We start from the raw sequence: 12854 nt of genomic DNA, 5'->3' as shown, positions 1-12854 counted from the left end.
AGTGCAATTAAAAATCGACATGAATATTTCGCATGATGTATGAGCTGCCACGTTCCACCACACACCACACACAGTGTTAATGAATGAAGTTTGTGGGCCCTCCTGTAAATCTTTTTGCCTCCCAGCTGAGCTATGAAAAGTGAAAGCAAGCCCAGCCGAAAGCAGGAGGTGGGGGGGAAGGTAGGGACCCACAGCGCAGGGGGTATTTGCTGACGAGCACTGGCAGCCTCCAGAGGAATGATGAACCCCTTTTTCCCCCTCTCCTCCAGTAAAAACTGCCTGGTTGCTGTCCAGGCTTTATCCAGTTGCCATGAGAACCAGCAATACGCACAACTGTAGGTCGCTCCGGTTGCAACTGAGAATCGCAGAGCCTCGCATTGTTCTTTGAAGTTTCCCTTTTATTTAAATATATAGATATATAGATATATTAACACAGGTTGGAAAAATAAACGAATCCAAATCAACAGTGTTTTAAACTGTTAAAACAGCAGTCAGGATATAGATACACAGGTTAGTTTATGCAGTTCTCCCGCCTGCAGCCGTCCCCTATACACAACCGATGCGTTCCCAAGTAAAACGGGGTCATTTGGTCCCCACCCCACCCAATGAAGAAAATAACCACTATGCTTCCAAAATCACAAACGGCAACACACTTTCTCAGGCACCGGGGAACATCTAGAGTGGTGCATGACCAAACAGGACAGGGAAGAGGTATATTTTGGCTCTCAAGGGGTTATAGAGATGTACCGTTTTGTGGAGACACAGAGGCACCCAGCCTTCTCCTGCTGTTCATGAAGCACACACAGTTATTATTATTTTCTCTTGATCTTCCCTTCACTGGCAAACTCCTCACAGTTTTCATAACAATGCTGCCTCAGGATGGAGCCTCTTAAAATTCTAGCGTCTCCCTCCCTCCAACGCAGAATAGCACAGCCAGCGGTGCGATGATACAGGTGCATTATGCTTCAGCAGGAACATCGCAGGCGGCTACTGGCTAGTATGTGTGACGCCACTCACACCCTTCAGTACCTGCCATCTTTAGATCGATTCGTACGCAATATAAATTTGCTGAGGAATTACTAGGTTTCCCAAATAAGCACTCTGGTAATCCCAGTAAGCGAGGCGGCGAGGTTTTGTTTTTGTTTTTTAAGAGCACTGCGTTGCATTGAAACCAACATAAGAAGTCAGTCACTACTAAGAGGGTGGAACGTCACATTATGTGGAAAAAACGCAGGATTTCCAGCTTCGTCTGTTCCTTTTGGCACGTGTGCAGACAGGACACTTCCAGGGGAGGCAGGTGGAAGGCTTTAACCCTTCCTCGAGTTGCTCGTTCTCAAAAATGGCCTCACAGAATCCTTGTCACCCCCAACTCCGGCTCAGTTTAGTTGAGGAAAGAATGAGGGGTTTTTTGTGGGGGGTGCAGTTGTAGTGGGAAATCAACAGATACCAGAATACTACCTGCCTCTACCCAAGAAAGTTGCCACAAATTCACATTCAAGGATAGTTTTGCCAAGGAAGTTCTGCCTTCAAATGTTTTGGGGACTCACCCATTAGAAGACTCAGTCGTTTCAAAATATTTTCTTGACTCCCCTCTCCCCTTGCCGTTCAAAAACAAAGTGACATTTCAGTGGGTGGAAGGATGGCTTTGGCCCACAAGGATGGGGAACCTGTGGCCCTCCAGATGTTGTTGGACTACAGTTCCCATCATTCCCAGGTCACATAGTCAGGGACGATGGGAGTTGTAGTATTAACAACAACCAGACGCACAAACAGCACAAGGGGAAGAATTCCGTAAGACTTTGTGCTAAGGAAGGATGTTTATGCTGGTGGGTTTCGTTTTAGACTGGCTCTGGACTGAATTAAAAAAACACAACAATATAGACCTATCCCGATGGGCTGCAGTCAAGTCAATCAATTTGAGGAAACAGCTAATTCCGCTGCTAGGGCACAAAATTGGTGGCTCTACAGCTTCAAGTAAACATCTTGGAGAAAATGGGCCGAAGGACAAAAGTAGACACTTCAGTACCACAGCTATACATCACAAGATGGGTTTTTTAGGAGTCCCTCGAGGCCATAGTATTACAGTCACATCCATGACTGCTGCTAGTGGTCAGCCTAGTTAGTCAACTACAAGGGCCCTGAGATTAAGGTGAGGACATTGCCCAAAGCACCCCTTTCCTCTCACTGCTCTCTGGAACGCCAGGTGAAAAACTGTACCTGGATAGGAGACCAATGTGATGTGTTCTAACTGTGGAAGGGGCTTGCTGCTGTTTGCCTCAGAGGGCCTCCCCTCTGGACCGCTTTCCTCAGAGTTAGGGAGCAACAAAGAGCGATGGCCATTGCGACGGCCTTCTAATCGCCCCTCAGCAAGAGGGGAAGAGGCTCGTAGGTGAATGTGAGGGAGAAATTAAAAGGGTGTCCACTTCAGATCTGTCACCCAGAGAGACAAAGATCTAGGACATGACCCTGAGCAAAGGGAACTGTTTCCTCTCAGTTCCTATCTCTGATTCAGGGGTGGAGGGCCTGTGGCCCTCCGGACTACAACTCCTATCATTCCTAATTACTGACCGTTCCGACTAGGGCTGATGGGAGTTGGGATTCCGACAGCATTTGGGAGGCCAAAGCCCTGCTCTTCTTCCTGGAACAGGAATGCACACCACAAAAGCAGTGTTTGCCGGCACCCGCAGTGGCAGGCCAGAAGTTTGAAAAGATAGAGAAGGCATTCATTCTGCCTCAGAACCGGAACGCTTAAGATTTTTATTCTCGCTCGAGGCAGATGGCATGGGACGTTCTGGCTCTATTCGGACAAGAGAGGGGATTCACTTGAAAGATATCACATGGGTATTAGACAATATTCAGAGAAGGAAATGAATCTGAGAAAGCTTTTGCAGAAAGGGCTGTGCATTTTTGGAAAAGGCCTTGAATCCGGAGGACGTTTCCTAGATGAAATGGGAGTGTTTCTGCTGAAAATGAGATTGCAGCTCGCTCTGAATGCGGTTGCAATGTAGAATTATTTCCTGCAACCATTTTTTAAAAAATTAATGATCCGATTTGCCACTTTCTTGTCTATCACAACATGGAGATCAAGTGGATCTCAAGGAGGGAGAGGGATGATCTAGCGGGGAAAGGGGACATCACAAAAGGGATTAATGAGAAAGAGTGGATATGTTCTAGGTTCCAGAGACTCAAAATCAAAGCATGTTTTATACATCACTGCTTGCGGCTAACAGAGGAGTGTTCAGGGGAGAGGTTAAACTTTATTTGTGTTTGTGGAAGGAGTGGGGATAACCTAGTGAGAACATCTGTTGTGGGGGCATTTTGGGCATTCATCAGAGACCGTGGATCTTGAAGGGAAGAAGGGGGCGGGGAGACAGAAATATAAGGTATATAACTTGGAAAGGACCTGACTGTAGACCTCACGTAGCTACAACATAGGATGGATTCCACACAAGAAGGTGGCTTTTGTTTTAGGAGATCACAACAGACATACATGATCACAACAGAACTGAAGAATGAAGAGTGTTGTGCTGATCTGGAAAGATGTGCTGATCTAGGAATGTGGAGGCCTTGCTAGAATGAGCCTCCCCACTTTGAGGAAAGGAATAATGTTCCTACGAACACAACTGCCACATCCACTCCGGTGGTCCCTAGTTCCAACGGCAAGCATGGCGCAATATAAACTTCCCATCCCCTGGCAAGAAAAACACAAACAGGACCTTGGAACCAGTAGTAGATAGGTAGCCGTGTTGGTCTGCCATAGTCAAGATAAAAAATTCCTTCCAGTAGCACCTTAAAGACCAACTAAGTTAGTTCTTGGTATGAGCTTTCGTGTGCATGCACACTGTATCTGAAGAAGTGTGCATGCACACGAAAGCTCATACCAAGAACTAACTTAGTTGGTCTTTAAGGTGCTACTGGAAGGAATTTTTTATCAGGACCTTGGAAGAGAGGCTGATTGGGCCTATGGCTGGCAGCCCCTATTGCAAGTCTGTACAGGTAACCAAGCTGCCCGCAGGTGAACATTAATATTCTGGGAAACTTGCGAGGGAATAGGGCACACCTCAGGTGCAGGTGTGTGGTAAAGGTAGACATTTGTATCCCTGCGCAGCTCAAGCACACCTGGGCCGCAGAGAGGCATGCTGAGATCCTCTCTCAATCACACACAGATCCTTTGGGCAACACATTGCTCACACTGATCTGGTAGCATTAAATCTCAATATTGCTGAAGTTGCTTGGGGTGAGTATCAAGAAAACAGGGCAAAGAACTAGACTCTCCTGCTGGAAAAAGTTCTAGATGCTGGTGAGGAGCAGGTGGAATCTGGCTGAAATTCCAGGCTCAGAACTGCTTATCCCTGAGGTTTGGGATGGAGGGGAAGATCAACTTTCTAAACAGCCACCCTGCCCCTTCAGAATAAGCTAGGGAGAGGCAGTCCGTTTCTAACAGGGAGTCCTCAGTAGTCCACCCCCATCCAGATTCCTCCTCAGTAGTTTTACATATTTCCTGATAGTGCCCTCCAGAAGTTCCTGAACTCCAACTCCCATCAGCAAGCCCAGCCAATAACCAGGGATGATGGGAACTGTAGTCCAACCATCTCTGGAAGGTGCCATGATGGGTACCCCTGCTCTAAGTTGCGGGAGGCTTTCATGACTTTCTGGAATCTTCCCTAGATTAGATGTCATACCAATTAGAACACTTCCTGCCAAACCCCAGTCCTCCCATTGGCTCCTTTGAATCCTCTTGTGCAGGTACAATAGGTCTCTCTCATAGGAACTGACCCTTAGTTCTCAAATCCACCCCACCCTATCCTCAGATAAATCCACTCTCTGGTCCCAGTTAAGATGGGATGTTCTTCATCCCTAGTACCCACCCACTTGCCCCAGCCTGAGACGGGGGCAAGAAGATATAATGTGGCATCTAGTGGCCCTTCCCAGATCATTTCCCCTGGCGTCTCCCTTCCTCCCTCCAAAGTGATTGTCCAAAGCCTCTTGCTTTCACCTGCTAGGCCACCAGAGCAGAAAGCTGCACTTGCTTGCTGTTCAAGATCAAAGCACAGCTCCCAGTGTCCGTTCTAGACAACTCACACTGGGCCTAGGGACGCCTCTGCTAAAACGTTAAGAGGACCCCACTGACTGATGAAATCACCAGTCTTTGCAGATTATAGGAACTGGGTATGCGCGGACCACCCCATCAACGCTTCTTCAAAACTGCCAGCCAAACATGCTCTACAGAGGCATGTCCATGACGCTGTCAATGAACCCTCGAGTCCCCTCACCTTCCCACCAAATCTAGTTCCCAAGATCCACTGGGGGCAGGCAAGACAGGAAAACCAGGTTCAGACTGGTTTGGATGTGGAGTGCACCCAGCTCTCCCCACTCTCGTGCCCCATGATTTCTCCAAGGCCCCTCTCGGTGGTCATAGTTGTGATGGTTTCCCCTCCCTTTGCTCCCCAAAAAGCCATTCACAAATGGGCATTGGAACCACCTGCACGGGGGACAGGACAGACACACATACATATGTTTTTGCAAACATACACCCGCCGCACAACACTCTCTATTCCCTCCTCTTTTGTGCGTGTCTGTCCAGCCATCCTAAATAGGGACCACATCAGCTGCGCTCTTTGGCTTCCATGACCCAATTCTACCCCGAACAGCCGCAGGAGGCGGGCCAACAGAGTCTTCCTCCTTATAGCGGCGGCGACTGCTTGCCTGTGCCAGCTGCTGACAGTTCCTCTTCCTTGGCTGGGTCGGAGTCGATGGGCTCTTTCTCCTCTGGGGGCTCAGAGCCGCCGGCCTGGATACTGACACACAAGACCAGGGTCTGCAGGAAGCCGTAGAGGCAGGCAAACTGCACCAGGTACTCCTGCACCAGCCACAGGGCCAAGTACATCCCGTAAGCGGTGACTAAGAAGCAGGCAAAGCCGTGGAGCCAGACCTTAAGAGGACCCCCGAATCCCAGGATATCCAAAACCAGCCGGAAGGCCGGGGACGAGGCACAGAGCAAAGTCACCACGCACAGGTCAAAGAGATGGCGGGCGAAGTTGAAGCAGATCTGCAACTGCTCTGGCGATTCGACGGATGCTTTCGGTGGCGAGAGGTGCTGAGGTATCCTGGCCAATAGGGAGCTCTCTCCAGCAGCGGGACTTTGGCCCCAGCCAATAGCGCCCAAGACGCGTTGGCCGCTCCACCATCTTGGCTTCAGGGGCGCCGTGCTTTCCTCCGGCTCCCCCTGCAATTCCTCCTCATCCTTTTTCGCATCTTTCGCCTTTCCTCGTCGCCAAGGCAGTCCAGGGAGCCACGACTTGGCTCTGCTGAGGAACATGGCGCACGGAGAGGATGCACGATAATATAGATATATTATTATAATGTAGATGAATATTTGTAAACAAACTAAAGAGCGGGTGTGGGAGCTATACACCCAGAGCAACCAAAGTTTACTTGGGACCCGAGGCTCGCGAAGATCAGCTCCCTGCCACGAAGAATACGGCCTAGCATGGCATTTTCCGCTCCTCCTAGCTGCTTCAGATGCCAAGGCTGGTGGCTCAGTCTTCAAGGAAACCACAATTGTGGGTTATCCATAAATCTTGGCTCTTCCGGACTTGGAGCTATCCTAGAAGCTGGCTGCCAAAAACACGATTCTCCAGTGTCCAAGCAAATACATATGTTGGAGAACGGTTTGCTGACACAGAGGGAAGTTGAGCTTCCTGCCACATCACTCTGATTTTTTCAACACTCCTGGCAAACCAACCATCTTAGGGCTTGCAGGTCTGTTTCCCCAAACGGGCATGGTGTGGGTTCAGTTCCCTGTTTCCAAAAGGGTGTGTTTGTGTCTCCCAAAATAAAAAAAAATCTCAGCTTCTTATTAGTTCAGGGGCTCCAAAGTCTCGCATCGTGCCGCCTCAAATCAAAGATGGGATCTTTCGCTCCAGAACAGCCTCCCCTATGAAACAAAGCAAGAAATTTTCAGTCAGCGAACTGACCGGAGGTGGGATAGGATGGCAATTAAGGGGAGATTTCTGATTTAACCTACTTCTCATCTTGAAAAATGGTGGTAATAGTGACCCATGGGCTTGTTGCAAGGGTGAACATGGTTTTAAATGCTGAAAACTGAAGACTAAAAGGCGAATAAACTTTAATTCTCATCCTTCATGAAGATTTTCCGTCTAGCTAGCAGGAAATGTTTCGGACCCCCCAAATACTGACAAGGCCCTGATATTAACTGTGGGTTATCATCAACTAAGTTTTACTCAGTGTAGAGACACTGAAAATAACATGAGTTACTTAGAGCCATTCACTTCAATAGGCCTATGGTGAGTAAAACTAAGTGAAACGTTACTGAATACCACACTATGTTCCCTGGTAGTTTCTCTAGGGAGATTATCATTTAAAAAAGCAAAAACTGATCACATGATCAGTTCCCAAAACACTAATTCTCACCAATTCTCAATACTGATTTTATCCAATAATAAAATTATTATTTCATTGATCAGGTTTGTATCCTCACCCTTCACCACAGGCTCCCAGGGCAGGCTACACAAATCACAAAACAAAGCGTTGAATACAAATAATAAAAGAGCAGCTAAAACTTTAAAAGAATGCAACTGAACAGCAAGCAATGAAAAACAGCAACAGCATGGCCAGCACAAGGCTCAAGGCCTCCCAAAGGCCTCAAGAGAGAAGTGTATCTTCAAGGAGTATCAGAACCAGACATACTTCAGAGAGGAGGTAATTCTGAAGATGGGCTTCTACTTCTGAGAAGGCTTTACTTGGTGATGGAACCCTGAGAAGGACCTCTTCTGTTGACCATAACAACCAGGTAGGCTCAGATATAGGGAGAGGCGTTCCTTCAGATATTTGGGCCCCACATCATTTAGGGCTTTACACAGACCCCATTCCAAGTGCTGGTTTGGACCTATAAAACCTTAAAACGGAACCACAATGCCTCAAGGTCCGCCTCTCTCCATATGAAACAATCCAGACTCTCCTCATTTATCATCTGAGGCCTTTCCTCACGTGCCTCCTCTGTGAGAGGTGGTAACACAAGAACGGGGTCTTTTCTGCAGTGGCTCCCGTTTGTGTGATGCTCTCCCCAGGGAGGCTCGCCTGGCACCTTCCTTATACAACTGGATGCAGCTTCCAAACTGTCTTCAGGAGCAGCCTCAGGTGCAGCACCCTGCAATAATCCAACTTGGAGGTGTAACCAGAGAATGGGCAACTGTGGCAAAGCAAGACCAAAATACAGTGGTGCCCCGCAAGACGAATGCCTCGCAAGACGGAAAACTCACTAGACGAAAGAGTTTTCCGTTTTGGAGGTGCTTCGCAAAACGAATCTCCTATGGGCTTGCTTTGCAAGACGAAAATGTCTTGCGAGTTCCTGCGGGGTTTCCCCCCCCCCTTTTTCTAAGCCGCTAAGCTGCTTATCAGCTGATCCGATAAGATGATAAGCCGCTAAAAGCGCTAATCCACTAATCCGTCAATTGCTTCACAAGACGAAAAAACTGCTAGACGAAGAGAATCACAGAACGGATTATTTTCGTCTTGCGAGGCACCACTGTACAGTCCTTTGCCCAAGTGAGCTTTTGAAGGCAAGGCAGTGATTGAGGGCCAGTTTAAAATCAAATTATTATCCTGGATTCGACTACTTCAGACTGCAGGTAGAGGCGACGAATCTTGAAAGCACTGTGTGCGTGTTCCTACATGTAAAAAAGCAGCATGTTGGGAAACCGTTCAAGCTCGCCTTCTCTGTATTTGTGCATCTACCAGGAGGATTTTCTGCTGGGGAAGCACTCAGACCTAATTTCCTGCAGTGGTACGCTCCAAAAAAACCGAAAATCCCTTTACATCACTCGAATCTGCTGCTTGTATACACTGACCCTAATCTCTCTCTCTCTGTCTCAGAATACAATTGCATTCTATCAGCCACCCCCAATCCCTTGATTGCTTTGGAATTTAATTGCAAAACTCCAAAAAGGGGTTTTATACCTCCAGAATTTTGATTTCCCCTATCTTAGGTTGACCTACCTTAATTTCTCTCTGCTCTCCCCCCCGCCCAAATAATCTCTTTTGGATGGCATGAAGCCAAAATGTGCAATTTGTTGAAAATAAGCAGATGGCTATCCACCATCTGTAGCCACAAAACAAGATCTGCATGGCGTAATAGATAAGATATTTTGCAACACCAAGCCGAAACCTGTTTCTATAATCGTCTATGCATTTCTGCTGCTGCAGGGAAAAATATGCCAACAAGGAGCCCTCAAGACGAAGAAAAACCTCATTTAAACTCTCAGGAAAATGACTTCCCCAACCTGGCTGGGACTGATGGGAGTTATAGTCCAAAATACCTGGAAGGAACCAATCTGGGGAAGGCTCCCCCTTAGTGCATGAACAAACATGGCGGCCCTCCAGATAGGTATTTTGGACCACAACTCCCATCAGGCCCAGGCAGTGTGGCCCACAGAAAGGGATTATGGGAGCTGGAGTTCAATGGCATCAGCTACCCCTGAATTACCAGTTGTTGGGGGGGGGGCAGGATAGAACATATATACCACTCTACGTTTCCCATAATCCAACTGCTTGTATGAAACTAGGGGTCAGAGGTGAATTTAAGGGAGCCAGACTGGTTCACCCACACTGGGCACTGATCCGAGAGGGTGGCGCAACAATGACAAAAGAGATTGGGGGGGGAATTTGGGTGTCATACAGGGTGCCGTGGAAATGTTAGAGCCCAAAGTTCGCCACTGCTAGGGGTTCACCAACAGTGTCCCAGAGCACCTCAGAAGAGCTACCAATGAAAGAGAATGCCTCTGAGCATGTTCAGAGTGCTTTCCTGTTCACCACTGAATAACCACAACTCGTGCTTGAGGCTGAGGTAAAGGGAATGACTTTGACGCACCGCCAGATTTTCTAGCCGATCCATGTCAGATATGCAGCAGCTTGCTTGCTTTAAAAAATGACTTTTGAAAGCCTTGATTTTCTCCTGTATTCTGCTTATTATAATGGCTGTTGGCTCTGCTAGTTCATCTTTCATCTCGGTCATCTATTACGTACACTGATTTTACATATGTTAACAGGGTTGTGGCCCCTCCAGCCGAAGTCAAGAGTTGGAACTACAGTGGTAAAGGTAAAGGTAAAGGGACCCCTGACCATTAGGTCCAGTTGTGGCCGACTCTGGGGTTGCGGCGCTCATTTCGCTTTATTGGCCGAGGGAGCCGGCGTACAGCTTCCGGGTCATGTGACCAGCATGACGAAGCTGCTTCTGGCGAACCAGAGCAGCACATGGAAACGCCGTTTACCTTCCCACCAGAGCGGTACCTATTTATCTACTTGCACTTTGACGTGCTTTCGAACTGCTAGGTTGGCAGGAGCAGGGATCGAGCAACGGGAGCTCACCCCATCGCGGGGATTCGAGCCGCCGACCTTCTGATCGGCAAGTCCTAGGCTCTGTGGTTTAACCCACAGTGCTACCCGCGTCCCTAACTACAGTGGTACCTCGGGTTAAGTACTTAATTCATTCCGGAGGTCCGTTCTTAACTTGAAACTGTTCTTAACCTGAAGCACCACTTTAGCTAATGGGGCCTCCTGCTGCTGCCGCACCACCAGAGCACAATTTCTGTTCTCAACCTGAGGCAAAGTTCTTAACCCAAGGTACTATTTCTGGGTTAGCGGAGTCTGTAACCTGAAGCCTATGTAACCTGAAGCATCTGTAACCCGAGGTACCACTGTACTGAAATGAACGATCGTGGCTAAACGTAGGGCCAACGGTTTCGATGGACCTGCTCCGGATAGGGCTAGCAAGGGACACAACAACCCTTTGCAGAAAATGAGAATGAACGAAACAATCATAAAACCCACAAATGGCTTCACAACCACCCCACAAGCACAAAATACTTCAGGCACCGGGAAAGGCGTAGCTTGACGAATCAAACCTTTTGCATGCATATGCAGAAACAGCCTACCTCAAAACATGCGTCTCTGTGTGTTAATGAAATGGCAAGGCTGCATCTTCTGCTGTGGTAATATTTGTGTGAGACAGGAAGCGAGGATGCGCTTGGGATTCCTCGTGAGCCACTTTCAGATTGGGCTGGGAGCCTGGTCTAGGTGTAATTATGGCACCATATGTTCTGGTTGGGGGATCCCATTCCGACCAGTGTGGTTTTATTCGGCTTAGAGGGGATTGTGCCTGAGGAGCTGTCGTTATTAAGAGCGGGAGCCTCATGGCGCGGAATATTTCTGGGGTTATATGTCATTTGCTCTCTGCAGCTCTGGAGTGTGCGGCAAGCATGATTTTTGCGAGACTAATCGGAAAAGGTGCCTCAACCGGAAAAGGTGCCTCAACGTGTGTACATTTATAGCCTAATAGTCTCTTTATAGAAGCATCCTGTATCGAATGCTTTTAAGTTCTTAAAACAATCGGTGTGTGTGTGTCTGCAGGGCTGTGCAATAAGGACACTTGGGATTTTATATAAGGCATTTCAAGATATCTCTCACAACACATTTAACTCTGCAATGTTTCAAACCGTGGGGGTTTGTCAACCAACATCTGGTCTATTTATAGGCTTCATGAGATTCCCGGCGGAGAGAACTGCCTTCTTAGGCCTTTATTGCAAAAAATAATAATACTCCCCCCTCCCTTCTAAATTAAAGAATCCTTGCAAACCCTCACCTGAATCCTAATCGATGCAGCGACACACATCAAAAAAAAGAGAAGCAAATTTCCCCCCCACCCTCCCCAAGAGCTGCTCCCTTAGCTCAAAGATTCCTCCCTCCCCCAGAGAATTTGTACAACCCCCTCCCTAAGCGACTGCACCCAACGATCCTAATTAGGGCCGATCTCCCGATCACCCCCACCCCCCAAATAAACCCCTCCAGGAATATCCACCACCCGCTTGCCGGAGAGACCGCAGCGCTGCAACACGCGCCCCCCCCTTCCACACACACACGCGTTTAGCACGTACCGGGTGAGATCCAGAGAAGCGATGCCTCCGTAGCAACTTTTTCCCTTTCCCCTCCCTACGGATTTCCTTCTCCTTCCCTTCCGATTTCAGCTTTTTACCTTGCAGAGTAGGGCGGTTTGATTTCATTCCTTTCCTCCACCTCCCCTGGAAGGTAGCAGTGCTCTTCTTTTTAATGCCCCCTACCTTTTTAAAATATATATATATATATTTGTGTGTGTCCAAACTCCAGCAAAAGAGGGACTTTCCGGAGGATCTTTGGCCCCGCCGAGCAAAGGGAGAGAAGGAAGGGGAGAGACTAGCCCAGCCCTAGATGGAGAAGGAGGGGGAAGGAGACGCGGGGAGGGGGGGGGGAGAAAGAGAGAAGCCTCTTCCTTGGGATTTTCTGGTAGGACTGGATTCGGGAGAAGCGCCACCCCAAAGGCGGGAGGAGCCTCTAGGGAGGGGTCAACTGGGAAGGAGGGGCTACCTGGGGGGTGGAGGAAGTGGGAGAACTGGAAGGGCGGACTGGGTGTCGGAGGGAGCGGGAGGGGTTGGGAGCTGGCGCATCCCGGACTCCTGGGTTCCCTGCGAGGGCGCGAGGATCATTATGGTTGCTGTTAGTCAATGCAACAGTATCAGAGGCAGTTACAGATAGGTAGCCGTGTTGGTCTGCCGTAGTCAAAATAAAAAAATTCCTTCCAGTAGCACCTTAAAGACCAACTAAGTTAGTTCTTGGTATGAGCTTTCGTGTGCATGCACACTTCTTCAGATACACTGAAGTATCAGAGGCAGTGTGAAGTGGGGTGATGAAATTACAGTCTCAGGCAGGGGTCAGCAGACTTTTTCTGCAGGGGGCCCGTCCACTGTCCCTCAGACCTTGTGGTGGGGGGCGGACTGGTATATTTTGAAAAGGAAAAAAAATAA

The 12854-nt window shown here is 48.5% G+C and overlaps 1 protein-coding gene across 1 annotated transcript; it reads right to left on the bottom strand.

Moving 5' to 3' along the window:
• Positions 1-377: 377 nt before the first annotated feature.
• On the bottom strand, positions 378-12368 carry LOC310701957 (uncharacterized protein C6orf47 homolog). Its single transcript, XM_083493527.1, has 3 exons — positions 11952-12368; positions 3939-6937; positions 378-3716 (listed from the first exon to the last, which is right to left on the bottom strand). Exon 2 carries the CDS (start codon positions 6317-6319, stop codon positions 5684-5686), a length of 636 nt encoding a protein of 211 aa, XP_083349653.1. The 5' UTR covers positions 6320-6937; positions 11952-12368; the 3' UTR covers positions 378-3716; positions 3939-5683.
• Between the last annotated feature and the right edge of the window lie 486 nt (positions 12369-12854).

This window comes from Podarcis liolepis (genome assembly GCF_965112155.1).
Source record: "Podarcis liolepis genome assembly, chromosome: 2".
Classification (NCBI taxonomy): Eukaryota; Metazoa; Chordata; class Lepidosauria; order Squamata; family Lacertidae; genus Podarcis; species Podarcis liolepis.
This window is presented reverse-complemented; position numbering and strand designations above follow the sequence as displayed.

Coding starts and splice junctions, on each gene's coding strand:
- LOC310701957 (XM_083493527.1), bottom strand. CDS start 6,319: ATGTTCCTCAGCAGAGCCAAGTCGTGGCTCCCTGGACTGCCTTGGCGA.